This window comes from Rattus norvegicus, chromosome 5 (assembly GCF_021556685.1).
Source record: "Rattus norvegicus strain SHRSP/BbbUtx chromosome 5, alternate assembly SHRSP_T2T, whole genome shotgun sequence".
Lineage (NCBI taxonomy): Eukaryota > Metazoa > Chordata > Mammalia > Rodentia > Muridae > Rattus > Rattus norvegicus.
In genome coordinates this window covers 82,467,336-82,493,806 of record NC_141538.1, presented here as the reverse complement: position 1 = coordinate 82,493,806, position 26,471 = coordinate 82,467,336, and the positions used below count along the sequence as shown (strand labels likewise).

General features: G+C 51.5%; 2 protein-coding genes across 12 annotated transcripts in view; one reads left to right on the top strand and one right to left on the bottom strand.

Annotated features, from left to right (window-relative positions):
- The window catches only part of Akna (AT-hook transcription factor), a 46,942-nt gene extending 28,996 nt beyond the window's left edge, over positions 1-17,946 (top strand). For 8 of the 11 annotated variants that reach the window (XM_087549736.1, XM_087549739.1, XM_087549741.1 and 5 more), the window contains 15 exons: positions 2,461-2,588; positions 3,005-3,206; positions 4,563-4,723; positions 4,830-5,030; positions 5,605-5,824; positions 6,745-6,851; positions 7,567-7,775; positions 8,415-8,577; positions 10,832-11,008; positions 11,256-11,368; positions 11,791-11,937; positions 13,332-13,427; positions 14,106-14,222; positions 14,461-14,644; positions 16,810-17,946. In XM_087549736.1, coding sequence (XP_087405862.1) covers positions 2,461-2,588; positions 3,005-3,206; positions 4,563-4,723; positions 4,830-5,030; positions 5,605-5,824; positions 6,745-6,851; positions 7,567-7,775; positions 8,415-8,577; positions 10,832-11,008; positions 11,256-11,368; positions 11,791-11,937; positions 13,332-13,427; positions 14,106-14,222; positions 14,461-14,644; positions 16,810-17,050 — 2,466 coding nt within the window. In that variant the 3' untranslated portion in view covers positions 17,051-17,946. 11 annotated transcript variants of the gene reach the window in all.
- A 1,266-nt stretch (positions 17,947-19,212) lies between these two features.
- Orm1 (orosomucoid 1) lies at positions 19,213-22,383 on the bottom strand. Its single transcript, NM_053288.2, is given in 6 exon segments — positions 19,213-19,406; positions 20,572-20,675; positions 20,806-20,910; positions 21,455-21,525; positions 21,734-21,876; positions 22,232-22,383. Coding segments are annotated over 6 exon segments (618 nt in total). The 5' UTR covers positions 22,349-22,383; the 3' UTR covers positions 19,213-19,328.
- Between the last annotated feature and the right edge of the window lie 4,088 nt (positions 22,384-26,471).

The window sequence follows — 26,471 nt, the reverse complement described above, 5'->3', positions numbered from 1 at the left end:
ACCTACTTCCTAAAATTTGAAACCAGGGATAAATAGGACAGGGGATCATTTTCCCGTCAAACCGTTGCACCATATATACTTGTTTTCTTTGGGTTCAGGTTTTAGGTAGTTATAGTCAGATATGTCCAATCTTTCCTGCTTCCGATCAGGGCCTGAGGAAGGTGCATGTGGGACCCCCAAACCTGGGAGCTTGTCCAGGGGAAGACTGGTTGCACAGCTTGGGTGAGATCAGGGTCCTTACAGAAATGGGAGAGACCCAGGAGGAGGACCTGTCCCCACTCCAGAATCTCTTCTGGGTCCCTCTCATTGGACAGAGACCTGGAAGCCAATGGGGGAAAGGACCCTTGTGGGGCAGGGAAAAAGAGAAGCAGAAATCTAGCCTAGGGGAGCAGCTTCAGGACCCCAAAAAGTGTCACGGAGTGCTTGTTCCCCAGGTTCCAACAGGCACTGCAGCAATGTCCAGTCACAGCATGTGTGACAGGCACTGTAGCATATCACGAGGGGGATTGGGGTCACCCTGGAAAGTTAAATCCTTCCTTTGGGACTGGGCATTACCTCGGTTGGTAGAGTGCTTGCCTTGCAGGTGTGAAGTCCTGAGTTTAAGCCCGGCATTGTATGGAATTGGGCGTGTTGGTGGTACAGGTCTGTAATCCCGGCACTTGGGACATGGAGGCCAGAAGGTCAGGAGTTAATCCTCAGCTCCAAAAGGAGTTTTAGGCCAGCCTGGGCTATATAAGACCCTGTCTCAAAATTCCCTTTAAAATGTGAATACACACAGCAATCTTATTTATGCAAAACGGTTTAACGATTTCATTCACATATGCAACAATTAGTTTCATCTCCTTAACTCTTGGTCACTTCTTTATGTCACAAGTCTTTTGAATTCCTCTTTTCTAGTTCCTTTTGCTCTCTTTACAGTACTGGGCTCTGAACTAGGGTTTCGTGCCTGTGGGTTAGGCAAACATTCCACCACTGAGCTGTGTCCTCAGCCCTCTCTTTACTTTGCATCTTTAAATTTTTTATTATTAGCGTGTGTGCGTGTGTGTGTGCGCGCGCACATGCGTGTATTGTGTGTGTTATGTATGCGCATGTGCGTGCACATGGTGTGCATGTGTGTTCTGTGTGTGTGTTCTGTGTGTGTGTGTGTGTGTGTGTGTGTGTGTGTGTGTGTGTGTGTGTGTGTGACAGTGTGGGGGCAGAGGTCAGGGGACAGCTTTGTGAGTCAGATTCCTCTTCTCACCTCTCCACAGGTTCCCAGGAATTGAATTCGGGTCACCAGGCCTGAGTGATAAGTGCTTTACCCACTGAGCCCTGTCAGTGCCCCCAACTTTGCATTTTTTGAGACAGGATCTCACTGGATTTCTCAGGCTGGCTTTGAGCTTGTCATCCTCCTGCCTCAAACTCTCACACAGATGACAGGCTTGTACCACCACACTCTCTAGCCCCAAAGCATATGATATTAGCACAGCACATCTGGGTTTATTCCTCCTACATGACTGCTGTGGTACTGCCCAGCCTCCACCTTGACTTTCCCAGTCCCTCCTAGCCTCTGCCTCCTCTTCTATGCCAGCATTTTTAACTTTCACAAGTTACTGGGATCATGTGACTTTAGTCCTTGTTTGTCTTCACTTAGCATAAGTCCTGTGCAGCCATCTTCATTCTACAAATGACATTTTCTTCCTCTCCATCCTCACTCCTCCATATCTAGGGACCCTGGGGGCTTCTGGGATATCAGACATGGCTGGAAACTACTTTCAAGATTCAATAGATTCCTAGGCTCCTATAGGAAGGAACTAGTAGGACAGAGGCCTACAGCCATACATTGATTAGATATATTTACATTGGCTGTGAGGGCCTAGCAGAGTTTGGGACCAGGAGCTCTGGGCACAGTGGCCTGAGACACAAGTCTTGCCTGTACAACTTGCTCACTTACTGTGTGAGTTTCAACAACTTAAATTTTTTTTGTGTGTGTGCTATGATGGCAAATTATCTCTCTCACTGCAATTCTGCTGGAGCAGAAATGAATGCAGAACGCTTTATCTAACAGACACCATGTCAGCCCATAGTGTGAGGTGCTAATACGATCTGTCCTCACCATCCGTAAGGACTGGGGGAAAGGGTGATTTTACTTTCTGAATGGCATGGGTTTCACATCAGGAGTGAAGATCCCTATGGGGACACAGTGGTATGGGACATTTGCTGCTGCTTCTGACCAGGAGCCATGAGGTCCTGAGGTCTACCCAAGAAGAGCAGTGATGTCTGGGCTGGTTCCTAGGCTTTAAGTGTTGGATGGCAGACAGCTCCATCTGGAGAGAAGCCTCCAGAGGTGCTCAGCCACAGCCTCTGTTTCTCAAGCTTCACGTGAGCCCCACAGCCCCCTACCCAGGAGCCACTTGTCCATTGTATGAGCATGAAGCCTTTAAAGCAAGGCACTCAAAGCTCTTGGCCCTTGTGTTTCAGAGCTTGGAGCAACTGAGGGCAGCCCACATGGCCCTAGAGGCAGAGTACGTGCAGGCCTGCGGAGAAGAGCACCTGGACCCTCAGCTTGATGCCTCCCAGGGGAGTCCCAGGACTCTCAACCTCTGCAGGTACGTGCTGGACAGACAGGCCCAGGAGGGTAGGACGGCCAGGCCAGGCCCCTGGTTCTGTCCATCTCCAGGAAGGAGACATTTCACACCTTTCATTGTGTCACAGGGACATAGGAACCCCTGTCCTAGTGAGCAACAAGTCTAGGGCTGAGAATCCAGTCCCTTGAGATACATTTTGCAGATCAGAACTGTATGTAGAGCCTGTCACCAGAGGAAACTGGAGCCCACTTAGAGTCACACAGCATCGGGATGGCAGAGGGCACTGAGCTGAGGCCTCGTGGCTCCCATTGGACCTTAATCATCTTGCTATCGAAGTTCTTGGTGGCCACCTATGAATGGCTTATGTGGACACTGAGAGGACACCCCTAAGGTCTCCAATTTGACACTTTCACCATGCTGATATTTCTTCCTTTAAGGGAGCTAGAAGCAGAGATATACCAGCTGGGACAGCGCCTGGAAGAGCTGCAGGACCATATAGACCAGACCCGAGCAGAGCCAGAGCCATGCGGGACAGACCTGCAGGACAGCACCCCAACCATACCCTTCCAGCCCCAGCCAGCTCACCTACCCATGCCTTCAGGACCAGTGCCCCCGCCAGATGTGCAAACCTACCAGGAGGTACTGCTCTGCCCCATCTCACTGGTGCAGTCCCCACCTGCTTCTTATTCACTGCATGTTACATTTCTTCACTATACATTTAGGGAGTGTGTGCCATATTCTAGGCCCCGTGACACACAGTGGGGCTGCAGTGGGGACGGAAGGTGGAGAAGGTGACCTCTGCTCTTACGGAGTTTTCTGAATACAGGAACTAGTTGTAGAGTTATTATTATTTTGATAGCATGTTGAAAGAGAAATACAGACTCTGTGGAAGTGAAGGGAGGGCACTGTAACTGACTAGGGCAGGGACATAAACTGTCTCTGAAGAAGTGGCGTTTAAATGAGATGGGAGAGTAAGTAGGAACTGTTCAATGCCTGGGACACATCATTCAGTGGAAAGTGAGTGAGTTTTATGGTCTGCCACGTTGCTGGAGGCTCCAGCATGGGTCTTGTGATGCAGGAGCTTGTGGTTCATGTCACAATTAGCCCCTCCCTGGGTCTTTAGTAGAGGGTGGCAGCAGGCACTTGTGGGTCAACCAATATGATGCTGGGAAGTGACAGGGTAGAGGGGGAGATGAGTACATGAACTTAGACAAGGTTCAAGGGTTCATTCGATCTGACTTGGATGACAGTGAGAGAGAAGACAGCCAGTTGGCTCCCTGGGCCCCAGCCTGAAGCGAGGTACAAGGGGTGTGGGTGCTTACAAAGCTAAGACACCAGACACAGTCTCTGTGTGGAGCGTGCTTTTGACAGAGCTCTTTCTCCACACCATGGTGTTAAGGGACAGCCACTCTCTCCCTTGGGTGGACGAGCTATGGTCACATAGATGGCAGTGGTGGCAGTTCTTGTCCCTAAGCTCCTGCTCTTGGTTCCTGGGGACTGGCGTGCTGCTGCTGAGCAGGATTGAGCTAGTGCATTAGGAGAGTGGGTGAGAAGGCTGGCCCTGAGGGTTGGGGACTTACCCTTAGCCTTGCCCAGTAGGCAGAACAACCCTGGCAGATGGCATTCCCTGTGCTGACAGGAAGCCTGAATGTCCAGGCCACAGGGGAAGGTGAGCACAGGTGCCTCTGGCAGGCAGACGGCCCTGGCTCTGGTATGGCTTTAGCATACCACACCAGCTTCAATTTCTGCATGAAGTGTGTTTTGGGACACCGAGGAGAAGTTTTATCTGTAATATGCCTGGCAGGCACCAAGAGCTCAGCTCCCAGCAGTCAGCCATGAAGACCCTACAGTCTTCACAGGGTCTCACACACATGAACGAATGGCAGGAAATAGGCCAAGGAGTTCACTGTTTCCTGCTCTTCGGTGTGCGGCATGAGATGCAGAGGCAGATGCTCAGAGTGATGGTTAACCTCTCTCCCCCACTTCCTTGGCCAGCCTGTCACCACCACCACTTCCCCTGGAAACTCCTGCATGCTCCCCATGCCCAAGGAGGTAAACCTGGGCATCAGGACAGAGGGAAGCCCAAGAGGTCTCCTGGTCCCACTCAAGGACAGGAAGCTTCAGGCAGAGCAGGACTTCCATGGCCTTCTGGAGAGGTGAGTGTGCATAGGAAGAAGACATTGTCCACTGCTGGGCTGGCCACTCTGGGTCTTGCTTGTCCCCATGGGCACAGGTGATACCCTCTTGGGCATCCTCCTGCAGATACCTCAGTGTGAAGTCCCTCCCTGAAGCCTTGAGGGTTGAAGACGAGGAAGACCCGGAGGAGGAGGAAGAGCAGCAGGATCACCCTGACACCTTGAAAGTTGATGGTTCAACTGCAGCTCCAGGAAAAACAGAAGCCAGGAGGGCATCACCAGGACAGCACCCAGCACAGGCTGAGGAAAGACACAGGGCTGCTATCCAGTAAGTCGCTGGCCTCTGTCACAAACGCCAGTGTCCCACAAGGAGGTGGCCATTGGCAGCGCAAGCAAAAGAGTTAGGGAGGTGGCTCAGTAGTAGAGTGGACCATTGTCCAGCATGCTCTGAGTTCAAGTCCCATTTCAGGGGGATAAAAAGTATCCAACCTGTATAGTGTTTCTTGCATTATTTTCAAAGTTAGTTTCTATTTGTAACACAGTATTTCAGCCTTCCATTTATAATAACATTGTCTTCTGAGTCAGTGGAGTCTGTGCAACTAGCTAATGTAGGAATGGGGGTATGGGAGCCCTTAGACTCTGAGTCACATCCCTCAGGGTATTTCTGCTACCGTGTGCCGGGAGGTTATTTTGGCTTCCCACATTTCAGTTAGAAGAAGTACGAGGCTCAGAGATGGAAAGTGCTACCCAAGGTCATGCAGCTAGGTGATAGAGCCAGGACGCATCTACAGGGATGTGTGTCTGATGCCAGAGCTTGCCCCTGGACTGGTGCTGAGCCCCAAGTCTAGGTCACCTGGCTCACATGGGGGTTCAGAAACTCTGTTTCTTTCCTTCCCTGATAGGGAGGATAAGGAGCAGATGGTATCTATGAAGTCATCAAACTTCCAGCCATCCATGGCCAGAAATAGATACACGCCAGTCCTGGATACAGCTGGAGTGGCTCAAGGGGGCACCAAACCCATGCCATCACATCAGAGCAGTCTGACCAGCCTGGAAGAGAGCAGGCCCTCAGATCTCCTCCCTCGAAAAGCCCTGCTTCGGGCTGGTGGGCCCCACACTGAGGTGAGTGTGCTTGTGGGGTGGTCAGAAGGTTCTCCTGGTATCTGAGCTCTGTTCCTGGTCTTTACTCTCACTGGCTCTTTTCATGTGTGCCCCCTTCTTGCACGACACTGCTCCTGTTTCTGCAGCCATAAAGCCTGCCCATCAGTCAGCATTCGAGCCCAATGCCACCTGTCCTCTGCTAACATCCTCCCTCCAGAGCTGTGGCTTGTGCCCGTATGTCAGTGCATCAGAGCTGGGACCTGGTTTCTAACCGTACCATTGTACCTGCAAGTGGTAATTCTCGAATTGTTGCAGGGGTGAAAAGCCACAGACAAAATACCACTGAGGCTGTGTATTTTTGTGCATGCATGTGTGTGCACACGTACACAAACTGCACACAACGAACATGTCTATACCTGCATACACATGCACACCTATGCACACAATGCATGCCTACACACATGCAAATACACGTGTGCATGCATGTACAGTGAACATCGACAGAGTACTATAGTTCTGAGGAACTTATACTTGGCAGTCTCTGCATTAGACTTGAGAAAACTGAGGGGCGGGGCACCCTCATCTCTCACATGTTCCCTGAGTCCTGCTTTAAACTCATGTGCTGGCATGTGCATGGTGATGGTTACCCTAGGCATCTCTACAGCACACGGAACTGCCTGAAAAAAAATGCACTGGGTTAACGCTTTCTCCTTCTCCTCTTCCTACACCTTGCAGGCCTTAGCATCTCTCCCAAGAGCCCAGTCCTCAGGGCAGCCAGGCCTGCTCAGTGTCCGCTTGGGACAGAGTTGTATACTAGCTTGGTGTGGGGTCAGACAGCACTGGGGTCTTGGAGCCCCAGGAACATGAGGCCAGGATCTGGGAAGGGCTTCCCAGTGCACAGGAATACTTGTCTCAGATGTAAAGGCAGTGGTCTGTTCTAGGAGCCCTGGATGGTGTCTCCAGAGACAGACAGTGGCTTCGTGGGCTCAGAAACCAGCATTGTGTCACCCTTCACCCAGACCCCAGAGCACCAGATCTCCCACATCAGGTATGAGACATCTTGGAATCTGGGACATCTTGGAATGTAAATGTCTGTGGTAGCCCAGAACGGGGGCCAATGATCTCAGCATCTGTGCACCCTCACTTCAACCACAGTGATGGGTCCCATTCCTGTCATGCTGACAGAGAGCCTCAGAGAACAAAACTGACTTCCTGAATATCTCTCAGCCCATTTGCAACTATTGGGGGATGTTTTTTAACTAAGCAAGGGCAGGAGTGAATGGAGTGCAGAGTGCGCAGATGGAGCCATTAGGGAGGGTGGTGTGAGAAGACAGATGACTAGAGCATCAGGGTGGCTGGTGGAGACAGACCAGAAGGAACTCAAAAGAAAGCCGAGGGTGGGGAAGCTCTGCAGGAAAGGAACGTGGTGAGGTCACCAGGGTGACTGATGATCCTCAGGGTGAGCCACTGGTCACCTGGAAGCCCACTTAGCAACTCAGGTGTGCCCATGAGGAAAGGTCTGGAAATGTCAGGAATGGACAGAGCTTCTGTCCTTTCCTATACAGCTGACAGGCGCACTGTGATACACATGTGAGAACAAGGAAGCCCCAGATGAGGCTGTCCTTGGTCCTCAGATGTACTGAGATGCTGGAGATGTGCAGCCCTAAGGCTGAGAGTTCAAGCCTCAACACACGAGGGGCATGGGTACCATGTCTTAAGTCCTTTCTGCCTAACCTCAATGTCCCTCCTCCCCTGGCCTCCAGCACCCCAGGCCCATCAGCTCAACACCTCACTGTCTCTGCCCCTGGTGACGGGACCTCCCATCCCAAGGTTAAGGGACCCGTGGTTCCCAGAAGAGCCACTGAGGCTGGCATACCCAGAAGCCTAACCCAGCGGCATCACTCCAGCCTGAGCTCTCTCCGGAGAGGGGCACAGAGCTGCCACCTAGAGGAGACACCAGTGGCTAAGATAGGTAAGTGGGGAGTCTGGGTAGGCTGCTGCCTGGGGGAACCAAATGGAGCATCAGACAGACAGCCTTGACTACAGGATGTGAGGTAGCATGGAGGCTCACCACAGGGATTAAAGATTGGGATTACAGACAGGGAGACGGGAGAGACGCTTTCAGCTGGTGAAGCACCTTACAGGCATAAGGAACTGAGTTCGATTCCCAAGAACCTAGGTAAAAAGGCAAGCGACTACTATTTGTAATTCCAGTGCTGGGGAGGCAAAGATAGGTGGATTACAGGGGCACTCTGCTCAGCTAGTCCAGCCAAATCAGCAGCCCCAGGACGGTTAGAGAGCCTTCCTCAGAAAATCAAACAAAACAGCAAAAAAGAGGGACTGGGAAGAGAGTAATTGGTCAAGAGCTCTTACTGCTTTTGCAGAAGATCTGAGTTCTTAGCATCTCCATTAGGCTCTAAGAAGTGCCTATATCTCCGACCCCAGGACCCGGAAGGACATTCAGCAGCTCACACGCGTGCGCATGCGCACGGGCTCACACGCATGCGCACATTCATCTTCCCGCCTCTTCTTTGCACATCACCCCTCCCATTAGCTGAAGCTCCCAGGCTCATTTCCTGCTGCTCATGTTGGCTTTCCTCTGCCTCTCTAGCCGTTCCCAGGTCTGAGTTCAAGAGACAGAAGCAGATTTCCAAACAGCACCTTCCCAGTGGAACAACCAGCCCCGACTCTGCCCCAGCTCCCACAGCTGCCTCCATGCCGCATGGGTCAGCAGAGAGCACGGCCAACCTCCTCCTCACCAGGACAGAGCGCGAGTAAGTGGGCTGGAAAGTGGAGGAGGCTAAAGGCCATGGCAGTGCTCCTGACTTATACATTCAAGGTACCGGTGCCATAGCCCGACGTGTCTGGGTCTTGCTTCCTAGCTCAGTACTGCTTTATGGGACTTTGTGGTACTGAGGTCAGGAACTCTTATTTAGCTACTGGGAGATGATCAGCAGGTGCATCTTCCTGACTCTGAGACCTTCCCACCCCAGTACCCCTGCCCTGTAACATCTGCATTCCCGATCAATATCAAGCTAGGCATGGGGGCCATGCCCCTGTAATTCAATACCTGAGAGGCAGAGTTGGGAGGATTATGGGTTCTACACAGGCCTGGGCTAGACGGTGAAAGCCTGTCACCTCTCAGCAGCTTTCTGCTGAGGTCCTTCCTTGACTGAATAGAAGAAGCCCCTCTGCTAGGAGGGAGCACACTGGGATTGAGGCTACCCTGGCCAGTGTAGTCATGCCTGTTGCTGTGTGCACAGTTCTGACCAGCAGCTGTTGTTTCGTGTCATGGTCTGAACTGAATTTGTCTACTCCTGAGGTCTGTGGACCTCAGTGTAGTTGTGCATGTGTGCATGTGTGATAGAGAGAGAGAGACTAGCTTAGAGAATAATGCATGGCTATGTGAAGGCTCAGAAAGGGCCATGTCACTGTTGTGCTTTATAAGTTCCCTAGCTGTCACTGGGGTCAGTACAGAGGCCAAGGGGTAGAGGCCAAGGATGCCTTAACAGGGGAAAGGTGACCCTGGACTGAGGAAAGGAGGGGCATTATTAAAGAAAAACTGTTGTGTGGCTTGTTGCTGTGCTAGTGCACAGTGGGGATCAGTGGTCATTAAGCCTGGGGGTTTGTTGGGGAAGGTGGACCTGAAGGACTCTGACAATGGCTGTTTGGCTGATTGCCGGTTCTTGGGTGGGGTCAGGATAGAATTTGCAGAGAAAGATGAGCAGCAGTCCCTGAAACTAAAGTGTTAAGTCAGGAAGCCCAAGAGCCTGATCCATGCCATAGGACAGATGACACCCCAGGCTGTGTTCCAGTCCGAAGCTAGGAAGCCAAGCTGTGTCCCAGGATTAACCAGCTGCTGGGAGGTCTCCTCCTCCTGCAGCTACCATAGCTCCTGGCTCTGCCTTGGAAACCCCAGCAAGTATCTCCCTGGGGATCACCAAGGAGACCCATGCTCAGTACACACACAGCTTGCTTGGACATGACTAGAGTGAGGTCCCCAAGCTTCCCTGAGCGGTCACCACACAGGGTTTGTTTGTAGGGAGCACCAAGAGTCCAGGGATCCTGAGGGAAGTTCCCAGCCTGGGTACCTCACACAGAATGGCTGCAGAGCCCACCTCCACCCGAACGATGGTGCTGCCAAGCCCAGCCTCCAGTGGTGCTCCATACATGCGGTCTGTGTTGGGGTGTTGGTTGGTTTGTCCCCGGCAGTACTGGCAAACCCCATAGGGCTGAGAGCTATTGAGGCAGGGGCCTAGTAGGCCAGAACAGGCAACTTTACTCCCTTTGGGCAGGAGGTGGGACTGTGTCTAGAGGTCGCATGGGGGTCCAGCAGATAGCCTAGCTGACACCTTCATCTTCCATCCGGCTCAGTCCAGAGCACCCAGAAGCATGAAGGCTTTCCTTGTCCACCCTAGAACCCTCAGCTCTCTCCCTCCTGAAGCCTGAATTCAGGAATGTTCCCCAGCATCTGATATGTCTGGGGTTATGGGATGGGATTCTTATATTGCCTGCCTGTGGGTCAGGGCTGGGGAGGCAAAAGCAGGGCACAAGTGTCTTCTGCTGTCCATAACCACAAACTGTAGGAATATCTGCAGGGATAGGAGGGAGAGCCCTGCTTAGACAGTTACAGCTTCTGACGGAAGGTAGGGAAGGCAGGGCAGTCCTGACCCAGGCAGGATAGGATGGAAAGTCTTCAAATGTTTGTTTGTGTTGCTATGTAACCCAGGTTGGACTTAAACTTGTGGTAATCCTCCTGCCTCAGTTTCCAAACCAGATTCAGTGTTTTCTATTCCTAGTCACTGTATTGAGAGGCTGAGCCTGCATGCTAGGAGGGTCGCCCTCACAGGTAAGTTTACCCAGATGTGCTTGTGGAATATGAACTCAGAAAGGAGTCCAGGTGTGACTGGACTGGACAACCTGATCCTGTGACTGCAGACACAAGCCACCTCACCCAGGAAACGCTGGGGTCCCGATAGCTCTGTTAGTTGCTCAGATGTTCTTGTTTCTGTCTCTTCACCACTCCAGCCAGGCCATCAAGGATCTGCAGGCAGAGGTGTCACGGCTCCGCCTACAACTGGAAGACAGCCTGCACCGGCCACGCCCAGACAGCCCAGCTTGTGTGGCTCCTGCTTTCAACTGCTCCACCCAGACCCAGAAAAAGCTGGTGGATTCCTCACCCTCCTGGGGCTCCCGCTATGGCAGGTAGAAGCCCCACCCCCAGCACCTATCTCCGTTCCCTATGGAGTCTCTAGTCTCTGGCTCTCTGGACACACAGACTCAGATACCACACACACCCACCTCTCTCCAGCCCAGTGGTCATTGGTCCGTTCTTATGCTTTTCTTTACCTGTATTTAGTTTATGTGCAGAGGTGCATACATGCCAGGGTCATCTGTGGAGGCTGCCACCAAAACCTCATCCAGTGATGTCATCTCTCTTCTATGTCACTAGTAAATCCACAGAGAGGCTGTTTGGGGAGCCTAGTGGTGCAGAGCCAGCTGAGCCAATGGGAAGAAGGCAAGTCAGGTCCTCCTCGGTGCCTCGGGATGTACCCAGACTGTCAAGTAAGTGATGGGAGAGCCGAGACCAGGGCTGGTTTCTAGTCAGTGTGTTGGCTCTGTGGTCAGGGAACCTAGAGAAGCCTGGAGAGGGTCTTCAGTATGTACGTTCAGAGCTGCTGTTGCGCTCTGGGACAAAGCACATCTTTAGTCCTAGCCCCTTAGACTCTGCCGTTATGATTGATGGGGTCGAGGGCTTTGTATAGATGGCCACCAGCCTCCGTTGCAAATGGGATCTATGCTTTGCTGAAGACAGTGGAGCGGAGAGCGTAGGCTCGTCACCGGCAGAGCAGCGCTGTGGACTTTGTCCCTTGGTCAGATAAAGCGACAGCAAACCACATGGAAATAGCAGTGTCTACCTCTTGGGGTTGTCGCACAGGCGTGTGAGCCCCTCACCTGCCCCGTCTGAGGCTCCCTTTCCACCACAGGTTCTGAATCTGAATCGCCTGCCCCTCGGCTATCATCTGAGAAGAACAGAACATTTGAGGAGCATCCCCAGGCTGCCCAGTGGGGGACGAGACCACTGGGCAGCACGAAGCAGAGGGAAAGAGTCTCCTTCTGGGGTCAATACACAGGTGAGCTTGTGCACACTCAAACGCTCAACAGGGAGCACCGTGCTCAGCCCTCGGCTTATATTTACCTTGTTTATGTGCACGTGTATAAGCATGTTTGTGTGCATGGGCACATGGGTACATGCTGTGTGTGCATGCATGTCCTCATATGTCTGCTGTGTTTCCTGGTCACTCTCCACTTTATTTACTGAGGCAGTGTCTTCGCCCGGGTCTCTATTGCTGTGATGATACACCATGACCAAAAATCAAATTGGAGAGGAGAGGCTGTTCATCCCCCCAAAAGGAAGAATGGAAGGCAGTCAGGACAGGAATTCAAGCAGGGCAGGAACCTGGAGACAGGAGCTGATGCAGAGGCCATGGAGGAGTGCTGCTTACTGGCTTGCTTGCTCCTTATGGCTTGCTCAGCCTGCTTATAGAACCCAGGACCATGGCACCACTCACCATGGCCTGGGCCCTCTCCCATCAATCACTAATGAAGAAAATATGTCTTATAGTGTGATCTTAAGGAGCAATTTTCTCAGTTAAGTGTCCTTCCTCTCTGATGACTTTAGCCCATGTCAAGTTGACACAAAACCAATCATCCAGTACAGGCAAGATCTCTGACTGAACCCACATCTCACCAATTCAGGTAGTTCAGGTGGCTGTCTTGCCCTGGGTGTCTATCTCTCTCTCCGATCCCCTGCCTTCTGAGTGGTCGGATTACAGATGGTCGCTGTACCACCCACCTTTTATGTGCGTGCCAAGGATCCAAACTCTGGTCTTCACATGGGTGTTGTAAGCACCAGGTCATCTGTCCAGTTTAGCCCTTGGTTTTGGTTTTTGTTTTTATTAAGTAGCCCAAACTGGTTAGAGACTCAGAGCATATTCAGCTCTGTACAGTGGGATTTGAGGAGCTCAAGACCACGCTGCGACTAGCCAGATATCTCGTAGTGCTGAGAACTTTCTATTGGCTGCCAATACAGAGCTGTCCTTGCCACTGTCCTAGAAATTGGCCCTACGATGGCCCCTTTTCCAGCTGTTTAGAGCCCAAGGAGAGAATCTGCTGATCCCTCAACTGAGCCTGGGCAAGAAAGGGACAGTGATGACTCCTAACTCATGACGCCAGTCCTGACATTTCTGCCTCTGCTGGCTGTGCTAGTCGCTCCCACAGGGCAAGAACTGGGAGCTACTTCTAGAAGCAGAGATGCAACGAGGAACATGGAGAGGGCAGTAGTAAACAGGCATCTGTGTTCTTCTGTATATACGTGTGCACACGTGTGCAATGGGTGCATCTGTGGAGTGTGCGTTCACATGTACACAGGAGACAGGCAGAGAGCAACTAGTGAAACCACTGGGAGAGAAAAGAGACAATTAAACCGGTCCCAAGTCCACCCTGATCTTTCTGGATTCTTCTCCAGGCCAGGAGTACCACATTCTGTCCCCAAAGACCAACCTGAAGGACAGTGGCACAGCCTCCTGTCCCCACTGCCAGCCCATTAGGACCCAGGACACAGGTAAGAGACAGCATTTTGTTCAGCAGAGGCTTAAGGCTCTCCCTGCTGGGAGTTTTTATTAGAGCTGAACATGGACTGTGTTATGAGGGGAGAGTAACTTGCACAAGGGCACACAGCTCACAAGTGGTAGAACCAGTATTTGAACTCATATCTTCAAGCTCCAGAGGGTGTGCTGGCCAAGTTTGGCCTGGAAAGCAAGCGGACACATCTGATGCTCAGGCAGGGGTGACGCTGGATATCTACAGCAATGAGTACCATGATCCCCGCTGTGGACTGTTCCTTTGACCCCCCACTGACCCTGGCATCCCTGTTCTGGGCTCCCACGAACACACTGAGACCGTCTCAATGGCAAAATGGGCTTATCATCTAGAAGGCCTGGGCCTGAGATGAGACAACTTCCCTTGACAAAGTACTGCCTCGTGGAGCCTCTGTCTCCTCGGACGTAGAGGAGAGATAGGCAGAGTAGCTAACCCAGGGAGCTGCTAGGCACCGTGGGGTATACATAAATACATAAAGTCATTAGCTGCCAGCGTGTGATCAGTGCCTGCTCATACCATCATGGTTGCTGTCCACAGTGTCCTCCAGCAGACAGTCTGGGTGGTCTGCAGGGGACCCAGGTCTGATAATATAGATGTCAATCATCGTCGGCAGACGTCCCTCTTGTCTCTTCCCTTCCAGGCAATGCTGTCTCTAGAGAGCCACTGGGATCATCTGCTGCTGACACCCTCCGCTGTTCTCTGTGTGGTGGAGTCAAGCCCTCTGCAGAAGCAGATGGCCCCAGCCCAGCCCCCTCAGGTAGGAATGAGCGCTCAGCGTCTTCCTCCAGTCATGGGCTTGGCCAGACCTTAAGGATGCTGTAAGCTCGGCTCGAGCAAAATAAACGGAGCAGAGGAACGACATCCCAGAGGGATGCCCTGCCTGGGGTGGCCCCCTACTGCCCAATGGCCACAAGTGGAGGGGCGACTGGATGACCCACCGTGCTTGGCCGCCCATGTCCTTACACAATGTCTCTGTGTCCTTCCTTCCCTTACAGAGAAAAACACCCCCCAAAAACCTGCACCTTCCACCCCCAGCCTCAAGCGGAAGAAGAGGCAGACGGACTCGCCAGTGCGAATGCTCCCTGGACTCTGGTACCTGGCTGCTGCACCCCCAGCCCCAGCCCCACCAGCCTTGGCCTACATCTCGGCTCCCATTATGCCTTATCCACCACCCACTGTGTGAGTCTTCCCTCCCAGCTGCCCCATGCTCCCTGAGTTCCTGCAAAAATCAACACTCTTACATCATGTCAGGGGGCTGTGAGCCAGGGGCAGTGCCTTCCTCTAGTGTATCCATATGGGAAATGGAATACAAGCCTGACATTCATGAAGTCATTCAACAAACTTACGGGGAAGACTGCTGGATGTTTAGGGACCCAGTGGTAAACTAGACTAGCAAGAAGGCCCTGTCTCTGGAGTTACAAGTTGCCAAGGACCTAGAACCCTAAGCTATCTTTCTCTCCTAGTGAGTAAGCCTGTAATAAGATGTGCGTGTGCGTGTGCGCGTGTGCGTGTGCGCGTGTGTGTGTGTGTGTGTGCGTGTGTGTGTGCACGCGCATAAGTGTAGTTTCTATTTTTCCCCTTTCTTTTTATTAATTGACTCTCATTAGTGGAATGGTTTTGGATTTAGGAGAATTGAGTGTATACTACACAGTTCTCCCACACACTGTACCTCCCCTACAACCTATTCTGATGTCTGTGTTCATACGCAAACCTCTCTCTATGGGAAAATCAACTTGAATGCTTTAGTATTAACTGAAGCTTGCTGTTTTCCTCTAGCATCCTTGATTTAGACCTGATGCCCTTTCCATTCGGGGACACCATCCAGGATCCCCTACATTTCATTGGCAACTTGGGCTGCTCTTGGTGATGGCAACTGCTCCATATTGCCCCGTCTCTGTGACTTTGGCATGCAGTGGGCACCAGCTAGATGGATTTGGGCTTGAACACAACCTACCAAGAAGTGGAGAGTAGGCATGGCAGTCTGGTGACATTTCAGGGATGGCTATACAAGAATCCCCTCTCTTATGACTGCTGTGGCTGAGGCAGGGGACTGCTTCTTTAAGCCTCAGTTTCCCTTTCTGTTCAATGGGGGAGTGGCTCTGCTAGGTCCTGATGTGTGAGGGTTAAGTTAGACACTGTCAAGACCCCACTTGGATCTTTGTGGAGTCTGTCCTGTGACTCTGGGAAGTGTCATGACTGACTAAATGGAACCCTAGCCATCTCCCCAAACCCCTTTCTAGTTTTAACTGTTGCTAGCTACTTCAGCCTCAGTTTCCTGCACTGTAAAGTGGGTCTGTTGGGATGCAATGTTACCAATAGATAGTCTGCCTCTGTGGTTAACGGGGTGTTAGTTGTCTCTATGGCAACTGATGCCAGCAGGAAGGGAAACCAGGGCACCAGCAGGCATCAGGCCTGAGGTACATTTTCCTCTGCCTTCTTGCTTGAGTCTTGGTGGGTGCTTAGGGGCAGCTTTGCTTCATGTTCAGACCCTGACTCACATGGCATGGACATCTGGCATGGGTCTCCTGTCCTTGGGCAGGGGAGATTTGGTGCCATTTAGTAGCCCTATGGGAGCCTCAAGGCAAATTTTACAGTCTGCGCCTAAGGATGAGCTCACCAGGGTGTGGTGGTCCCACGGAAGGGACAGTTAAGTGACCAGCACTTGGAGAATGACTTTGGGCTAATCACTTTGGCTCTCTGGCCTGTTTCTTCTTCTGAGAAATGGATGCTTCAGGTATTGTTAGAACAAACCACACTTCAGGTTTTCCTGTCTGGACAGCAGGACTGAGCTTGCCCCATGGTTGAACTAGAAATTGCAGTGGTGCTATGCTGCCATCTGCTGGCTAGATGCAGCCCTGCAGCTCTCTGAGGCTCTGTAATCCAATGCTGTCTGTATCTGCCCAGGAAAGTTTGGAACTCAGAGACCAAGCTCTCAGATGAGCTGCAAGTATGGACGCCACAGGAGCCCAGGTTCTCCCTCAAGGAGGGAGTGTGAGGTGCTCTGCTACCTCCAGCAAGCTCAGTCGTTTGATTTAGAGCTCTCCATCAGCACCTGCCACTTGCAGATTAGAGAATGTTCCAGACACTGAACATTGCAGCCCCGTGTGCACACACAGGGTGGTCTGTAAGTGACCACTATGTCCGAGGACGGTGTGAACTAGTTGTGCCTACACCTGCTCCTGGGCAGGCACTCACACATATACTGTCCTTCATCCCGCCAGGTTTGTTTCTCCACCCAGGCGTTGGACAGGAGAGGAGACAGCAGGTTGTACAGTAGACATGGAACCCATAGCCAGCGGCTTTGCCTGACTCGCCATATCACATGCTCTTCCTTCTCTCCCCAGGTACTATGCAACCCCAGCACCTACCTCAGTCCACACAGCTTCCCCACAGCCTGCTCAGGGACCTCGGAGAACCCGGCACTCTGTGCAGCTGGGTCTGAATGACCTGGAGGAGCTGCAGGCTGCCCTCAGGGAGGCTGCACGGGCTGCTGAGAACGTCCGCTCCACCACCCGCCAGCTGAGCCACTCCCTGTCTGCAGACCTGCGCCATGCCCGTAGCCTGAGAGGCTCCTGCCTCTTCTGACTCCCTGCAGTCTCCGAGACCCAGTAGGCAGGCAGCCGCTGTTTCCCGGTCAACAGTCTCCTGGTACCACCGATGCCTGGAAGATGTCATGCCCTCCTCCCCAGGAGTGCCATCTGCCTGGTTCATGTGGCGTGTTTAAAGTGGAAAGACATTGGCCTGGTCAGGAGTGGATGAATGTCCAGGGGGTCAGCTCTGTCTAACAGGCAGGCATAGTAGCCATAGCTCCCTCTGTCCAGTCAGAGCCTCTGAGACTCTCCTCATTGTCCGCCTCCTGCCCATGTGCTTCTGCAGCTAATAATATGGCTCTTCCTGGACAGAATGTCCTTCACTGGGGAGCTAACTTGAGCTTGGACCCATCTCAGAAGGCCAGAGAGGACAAGAGAAGGTTGGGGTCTCTGAAACATTTTGGTCACTGCCTGTAGTAGCCACTCGGAGGCAGGCACTATCAGGAAGAACCAGTTAGGGACTTTGTTCGTAGTAACTAGTAGGCAGGGGTAGTACTTGGGGACCTGTAAATGTCTTGTGACAGGGGCCTCAGATGACACATGCCAAGCTCTTCTGTGGTTACAGTTTTTCCCGTGAGCCCACAGAGTACAGCAACTCATGTAGGGCCAGGACATACCCAGCAGCCTCAGACCTTCCCACTATATCTTTGGATTTTGTTAGCATCCACTAGAGGACCAAGCTACCTGCCAGGCCCTGACTTGAGACTGAGAGACCAGGCCAGCACCCCTTCCCCTGTCCCATAGCAGAGTGACCTCAACATTTCTGGGATGTGTGTGTTATCACAGATTGTTTATATATTTGAGGCATTTAAAAATCTATTTTTGTTATAAAAGCAAATGAAGGAAGATAAATAATGAACTTAAGAAGGGGAAAAGAAATCCCCAAAGCCACCCGTGTCTGTGCTGTGTATTGGGAGCCCATGGTCTCTAAAGATGAGGGTGCGGTTAGGGAAGTGGGTGTCCAGCCGAGGCCCCCCCAGGGTGCTCGCTGCATATCAGTCCAGAGTCTGCTCACCCCTCTGACATCGGTCTGTCATGTCTTTTCCTGTCCCTTGCCTGGAGAGACCAGAGAAGCAAAGACCTTCATGAATCCCCAGGCCAGAAATGGTGGGAGACAGTCAACAAGAGAGTGTCTGACAAAGCCCCAAGCCAGAGTCTCCTCCCAGAGCAGACAGCACCCTGGGCCTGTGGCCAGCTTAACCCTGGGCCTGCGTGTGGCAGCGATCCACTCTGTCCCCCGTGCATTGACAGACAGCGGGGCTGTGCAGAGCTCCATAAGAACTGCTTTCCCCCTTCTGTGACAAAATAGTTGACGAAAGCTATTGAAGTGGGGCTCATGGGTGAGGAGAGACACCTGCCATGTCATACTGTATCCAACTGGGACAGTCGTAAGCTTAGCAGACAGATGAACTGTGGGTGCTCAGCTAGTTTTCTCCTTTTGTTAATTGGGGGACCCAAGCCCAAGGGATGGCGCTGCCTACAGTCAAGGCAGGTGACTCTCTGTGGAAATGTCCTTACAGACACACACCGAGCACATCCCTTAGGTGACTGCCAATCAAGTCAAGTGTAAAGATTATCTCAGACCCTGTGTTTGCCACTGAGTGGACTGTGCCTCAGGACTTTGAACACAATTGTGAAATAGATGTCAACTGGCCTCTAGGGAAGCAGTGTCATCTCACGGTGTCCCACACGGACACCCTGAGTTCTCTTCCTGGGGATATCCAACCCCTCTAGCCTAGCCCTAAGTCTATGCCACCTTGCCTTGGCCTTTTATACCGTGACCATGCTAGCATCGACGTGCACCTTCCTGTCTCCCAACTCACCTCCCTTCCAGAGTTCCAATGGCACATCTGAAGTGAAGGCCCCTGTGACAGGAACGGCACACCTGGGCTCCCCACTCCCAGCTCACCGCTGCTTGGGTCTTCTACTTTGTCTTCACCAAATGTGCCCTCTAGGGTTTGGGGATTATAGCAAGAGCTATAATCAGGTTCTATCAGTTCCGTCTAGCCTGACTCAAATGCCCCTTCCAGGAAGCCCTCTCAGATTCCCTGGGTAGGGCTTATTGGACTTAGCTAAGTCTCCACTCATGGCAGTTCTCCTCTCCAGGAAGGGAGGGAGGAAGGAAAGAAGGGAGGGAGGGAACAAAGAAGTGATACTGATTGTTTAACCAAACCTTTATTATTGTGGAAAATAGAATCGAGGTGCACAGGAGTGGGGGTAGAGTGGGCATGGGGACAGTCCCCGGAGTTCAGAGAGCTGAGTTCATGCCTGGCCTAAGGATCCTTCTTGGTCTCCTTCTTAGTCTCCTTCTCCAGCTCCAGCTGCTGCTTCTGCTGCTCACTGCACTTATCCTAGAAGATACGAGGGAAGAGAGCAAAGTGACAAAGTGACGGAGCCAGGGGTGGTGGCACACATCTGGGTTGGAGTATACTGAAGCAGGAGGATTGCTATGAGTTGCAGGGTAACCTGGGCTGCAGGGTGAGATGCAAAAACAAAACAACAAACAAAACAGAACAAAAAACCTGGCATAGTAGGTAATCCTGAAGGACAGCTTGAATTCAATCCCCAGAGCCCATGAGAGAATGTCGGAAGAGGACACGCCCCACAGTTGTCCTCTGACATCTACACACGTCTTATGGCATGCTTGTGCATGGGCATGCCCACCCCCCCACACACACACACACTAGCAATGAATACATTTCTGGGGGTGGTTGACCTGAAAGGGCAGGATAGTGTCAGCCTTGAGAACCACTGGTCTCTAAGTTCCAGCTTATTATTCCAATGAATGGAAGAACAGAGTCCCCCAAGTGGAGGCGTTTTCTGAACAATTCTGCCTACAGGTACAGGGTGAATTTACTGACCCCACTGGCTAGGCAGGGAAGGCAGGTTGCAAAACAGCTCAATGGCAGTGTCTGTATGCAGACACCTTTCCCCTGGGAACCTGGGGGGCTGGTGATGTCAGGAAAGGCTCAGGTGCCCAGAGAATGGAGTCACAAAAGTATCAAGTGTGTCTCGCACTAAGTGCAAGCTGATTGGTTGATCCTGTGGCCTCAGCTGGGGGTAAAGCCAAAGCTGATGGCCTTTCCCTCTGCACAAATTTAGACAGAACATCAAGATGACTTGGTGTGTGGGGCACCCCCCCCCATCCCCAAGGCCATTGGGCTTGCTGGCACAGGGAGACTTTAGTCACAACTCTGGCTTGTATAGGAAGTGAAAATGAAAGGCAGGGAGAAACCTGGGACTCTGGCACCAGCTGTTCCCTCAATCACCCTTCCTGGTCTCGCCCCTGATCCTCCAGTCTTTCTAGTATCTCCTACTTAACCCCACCCACCTCAGGCTCACTGCCCATCTAAGATCTCTGTGAATCTCAGCTGTCACAGTAGGCACGGGTGTTCTCAACAGCAAGATACCCGCCTTGCTGTGCTGCCTTAACCAGGAGCTGACCCTCTCTGAGCCTCTAGGGACACTGAAAACGGGACCACTGCCAGGGTGGCATCATGCAGCCTCGTCGCTTACCTTTGTCCAGTCGACAAATACGATTTCTGATTCATCCATGCCCACATCTTTGACAGCCTGCTGGAATATTTTCCGCAGCTCTGGGGACAAGTCTGGCTTTTTAGCTGCAAGGGAGAAGGGGGTGGGGTGTGTTCTGGGTAAGGGTCCAGCAAATGGGAGACCAGATAGGGATGTGGGTGGGGGACCAAGGGTAAGGCCCAGCAGAACTGGGGTCCAGGGTTCTGAGGAGCCTACCATAGAAGGACAGCCCCCGGTTCTCATCTGTCAGGTTAAAGGCAAGCATGAAGGTCCCATGTTTCTTCAGCACTATCAAATGGGCAAAGATTTTCACTGCTCCTGCTGCGGAAGGAAGGGCTTTGTAAGACACTAGAATGGTGCCGTGGTCCCCATGGGCAAATGCCTGCGGCTCCCTGAGGATACCATGTGCTCAGTCCCTGTTGGGTGCCAGCCTAACTTCTCATTCTTTATAGATACTGAACGGCTGGAGCCTTGGAAAGGGCCCTTGGTGGTGGGGTGGTGGGGCACAGTTAAAACTTCCCCTTAAACATTAAAACATCCCCTTAGGGACGATTCAAAGCTAAGGAGAGGCTGATCTGGCCCACCAGTGTTTGGTTGCCTTCCTATGTGTTGTCCCTGGTGACATGGGAGGTGTGGCTGAAGTCACTGGCTTCCCATCCCATGGGTTCCCACGCTGAGCTCACAAAGGATCATAAAGAATGGTTAAAAGCGAGACTGGGCTGGGAGCTGGACACTGGTTTGAAATCTGCTTCTACTTACCAGCCTCAGAGTGACCTAACAGACTAAACTGCCCTGCTCTGCTTCCCCCTCAGGTCCTTGCAATGACCCCCCCTCCCCCCAGAAAGCTTCGAGTTCACACTCTCACCACACTTGGATAAGGTCCCATTCTCTCTCTGGACTCCTAGATGGGTGAAGTTATAGACACACTGGTCGTCTCTATAAAGCAAAGAGAAGTTGGGTAACAGAGAGAGAGGAGATCTGACCAGCACAGGGTGGAGAGTGGGCAAGAGGCAGGTAGACAAGAACAGCCCTCCCGATTCCTGAAGGCGGCTGGGGAGGCCAGGCAGGGGCAGTTTGTTCAGGTCTCTAGGCCCCAGGGATTGGAGGCCAGGGCTGGGGTGGGCTGGCTGCTGCAAGGACTCACGTGGTCTGAAACTCCCGAAGTTCAATTGTGTCGTTTATCAAGTTGGGGGTAAGGTAAAAATATTCCGTCTGTATCGTTTGAACTGCCTGCTTGAACACGGGGTCTCGGAAAGCTGCTCCCATGTAAAACCATTTGTCTGAGAGCTAGGAAGAAAGAAGCAGGCACGCAGATGAACAGGGTTTGGAGTATGGAGCTTGGCAGTTAGCAACAATGAGGGGCAGGTGAGTGATGGCGTTTGAGCCATACATGGGAAGACTGAAGTTTCAGGCCAGGATCCCATGGACAACTCAGAAGTCAACCATCCTATGACTCTGTCCCCTGCCGAGAGACCTCAGAGTGATGCTTCTGGGTTTGGAGGCAGGGGGATGCCACAACAATCCCCAGGAGAGGGAAGGGCAGCACCGGGAGCCCAGAGAGGAACACAGACAGGGAAAGGAAAGCCCAGAGGGAAAAAAGGCACCTACAATGGTCAGGTCCATGCCCCAGGCAGGCACTCACCCATTTCAGGGTCTCATTGGTAATAGGTATGCCTAGGGTGATGTTGGCAGGTTCTGGGTTCTGAGCTTCCAACAAGGGCAGGAGGCTCAAAACGACAAGAACCATGTGCAGCGCCATGCCGAAGACACTCAGAGGCACCGGCCCAGGAAGAGCTAACTGGTGGCTGGAGAGTGCAGTGACTTTTATAACAAGGTGTGGGAAGGGCATGGGCGTGCAGCCAGGGGCTGCAGAGCTGTGGCACAATCTCACCAGCACTTGGGAAATGTCTTGCACAAAATGTTCCCTCAAGCCAGCTTTGGGCTGGGCTGTTCCCACAGCCAGCCAGCCCTGACACAGGCTCCTGCCCTATAAGCTGCTTGAAAACCAGAGTGGCTGATTCATGGCCAAGATGGGTACAAGGCTAGCCTGATGAAACTTGACATGGTACCAGTCAGAGATTGTAATATAGGTCTCATCTGCCTCCTAGCCCTGGGAGGGCTGCCTAGCAGGAGTAAGATCTACACATAAATCAACCCCTGAGGGAGTTATGAAGAGGTCCCAGGTCAGGGTTGTTAGTAAACTTAGAAGACACTGAGGGGCTCAAGTTGAGGGCCAAGAACAAAGATGGTTTAGTTTCTAAGTGAGTGTGATGCTCCTTGGGACCCCTACCCAGCCCTGAAACCAGTCAAATGCCCAGCAAAGAGGGGTGAATCTGAGTTGAGCAAACCTCCCAGTATTTACAGCAGGAAAGAATCCGACAAGATAATGTGTGCCCAATCCAGGATCTGTGTCCAGCATATCTGGTTCTAATTCCTCCCTGATAACAGTCTGGTCTATGTCCACATGAATGAACACTCTCGGGAAGTATTGTTATGGGCAGGCATGGTGACTCCCACTGAGGAATGGAGCCATTGCTGGGAGCTCAAGCTCAGCCTGGGGATTACACGGCGAGCTGTTTCAAAACTTCAAGAGCAGCAAAAGTATTAGGACACGCTCAGTTTTGTGATCTTTCAATTTACTGTGTCCTCCACAAATTTTCATATTTCAGTATAGTCAGAGTTATGTTTTTAATGATACATAACTTGTCATTCACTTACTATATTCTCATTTCATGAGAACCTTTCTTTAAACCCGTGGCATTTTGTGTTGTATTTTTCCCCCTCGTGGTAAGTGTCAGAGCAACATATCACCTTTTAAAATTACACTATCATCCAACAGAAAACAAAACAAAACGTGAGTCATCACCAGTGTCATGTGTGTAAATGATTCTAGTGGCATTATTCCAAGTAGCCCCTAACTTTAGTTTAGAGTCTGTTTAGTGCACCACACCGAGAAAATGAGAAATGGATTGTGACATTCCATGCAAGAACGGTGTTGCTTAGCAACAGAGAGACATGAGCTACTGATAGATTTGACAATACAAATGAGGCTCAATGACATAATTGCCAGCAGAGAGCCCAAAGGTGGGATTGTATGACCCTGGTTATAGGACATTCTAGAATAGTCCAGACTGATCTGTAATGATATTAATCAAGTAGGTGACAGTGAACACCTAGGGCAAAAGAAAGGGGCCACAGATGGTCCTGTAAGCAACCAACAGTGGAGTATGCTGTTCATGGCCTAGGAGTACTGGCTGAGCTGGAGACCCAAAACGTGTTTGCTGTATTTATTCAGACTTAAGAAAGTTTATCTCCTCTCATAGGAGTCCAAAAGCACCAATGATACGTTCTGTCCCAATTTAGCAATGCACCAGAAATCATAATCTCTCTGTGCCTCTCTGTCTCTGTTCTCTCGATGTATACACACTTGCACACATGCACACACACGATGCACACACACACTTGCACACTTGCACACATGATGCACACACTTGCACACATGCACACACTTGCACATTTGCACACATGATGCACACATACACACACACACTCAAACACACTGGCATTTGTTAGACAATATTTAAGTCCGTGTATCTTTGGAAGCCTGGTTTTGATAACAAAGTGTGTAGTCTAATCTCTCAGCAATGCCGCAGGTGAGTGATTCTCTACATCTGAGCCTCGTGCTCAAGATCTGACAACCAAAGGAGACAAGTGTGGTTCAGAGCATGGAGAGGCCCTCTCTAGAGGGGAGAGAGGGCGAGTGGGTTACACTCTAGTTCCTCCTACTTTGCATAAACACAATGGAGTGTTTCATCATGGGCTCTTGCTTCAGGTAGTGACAAAAGTCCATCTTCTAACAAAGTAGGCTGTGGAAATATTCCAGTGCTGGGGCCAGGCATCTGTGCTGAGAGCCAGCTAGACCATGGCTGTCACACACTCAAGCTGAGGACACACAAAGGAGGTCCTAGACACTGACAACCAAAGCCTGAATGTTAGCCTTGTAAATAATTTCTAGTTGTACAAAAATTACAAACAAGTTATGATTCATGAAATTAATCCTCCAAACGTGTACTTTAATTTTTGTTTGTTTTCATTCGTTCAGTCACTTTACATACTGATCACAGCTTCCCCTCCCTCCTCTCTTCCCAATTCCTCCCTTCCCTCTCCCCCCGTCCCCTCCCTTTCTCCTCAGAAAAGAGCAGGCCTCCAATGGCTATCAACCCGCCTTGGTATATCAAATTGCAGTAGGACTAGATGCATCTTCTTCTGCTGAGACTAGACTAGGCAGCCCAGATGGGGGACAGGAATCCTAAGGCAGGCAACAGAGTCAAAGTCAGCCTCTGCTCCTAGTGTTAGAGGTCCTGAAATGGTCACCTCCTATTAACAGGCAAGACTTCCAATGGAGGGATGGGGACACAAACCCAGCCACAAAACCTTCGACTCACAATTTTTTTCTGCCTACAAAATGTTGAGGGATAAAGAGGGAGCAGAAATTGGGGGAATGGCCAACCAATGACCCAACTTGAAACCCATGCCTTGAAGGAGTGCCACCCTGACACTGTTAATGATATTAACCTGCAGACTGGTTTAGTGTGCAGGTTTTAGCTATCCTGCTTTGTGCTCCTGGGCTGCTCTACCAGCCATGTGACCAGGATCTCCTTGGGTCCATGAATGAAAAATATACGCACACTAGCGTATCTTTAACATGTGTTACTGGCTCAAAGGCTGGGCACTTCTAAGCCTCTCAAGGCTAATGTGCCCTTCCCTCTAGTACTCCTGACTAAACACCTTCCAAATCTACCTTTAACTTTGCTGCCTGGTTATCTTGTGTGATGCCCATTGGTCTTTGCTGCCCAAGACACTTCTGGGCTGCCCTCCTGTGGACCTCTTTCCCTTTCTGTCTACATTCTGGATGATCTCCCGGGCAGCTCTGAGTCTGTTCCATCTCTCTCCACAAGTAAGGTGATCTCGCTCTCTCCCCATGTCTTAGCCTGAGCAATTCTTAGGGTCCCGCCCTGTCTGCCTTTTTCCAGCCATTAGCCGCTGGCATTTTAATTGACCGATCAAAAACCAACTGGAGACAAGGACCTTCAGTGTCAGTACATGCAGATTCCCAATTAAATCAAAGCATCAGAGTCTCTCCTCTACACACAGGAGCCTAGCACAACTGTCATGAGAGGCCTCACCCAGCTGCTGATAGAAACAGATAGAGAGAGAGACCCACAAACATTAGGCAGAACTCTGGGAATCTTTTAGAAGAGGTGGAGGGAATATTGAAGGAGCCAAAGAGGTCAAGGACACCACAAGAAAACCCACAGAGTCAACTAACTTGGGCCCACTGGGGCTCCTAGAGACTGAACCACCCACCAGAGAGCATGCATGGGGCTGACTTAGGCCCCCTACACGTATGTAACAGGTGTGCAGCTTGGTCTTCATGTGGGACAACCAAACATATACATTATAATGTCAGATTTATTTACACGCTTTTGCTTTAGAACACTAAGATCTCTAGAACTGACCCACAAGTCTCCACTGGTTCAAGAGTAGGAATCCACTGTGTGGTCTGAATGGGCAAAGGCAACGTTGAGGAAAATGCTGTTCTTTTCCTCAGAAAGGGTGTGTGGCTCTTGCTATCCTCGTGGTCACTTAGACTGCCCCCCTAGGATCTGGCCACTCATGCTGCTGGCCAAGTAATTCCTCCAAGGACACCTAGCACCCAGCACCTCCCCTCCAGGGATCTCTTAAGCACCTTACAGATGAAAAGTCTTGTCCTTCCTGCCTCTCTGTCCCTGGCACAATGGCTAAAGTCCGTGGGAAAAGAGAGAGGGAAAAAGGCTCCTGTGTGACCTTAGGCAAAGCACTTAACTTCTCTGTGCCTTTGA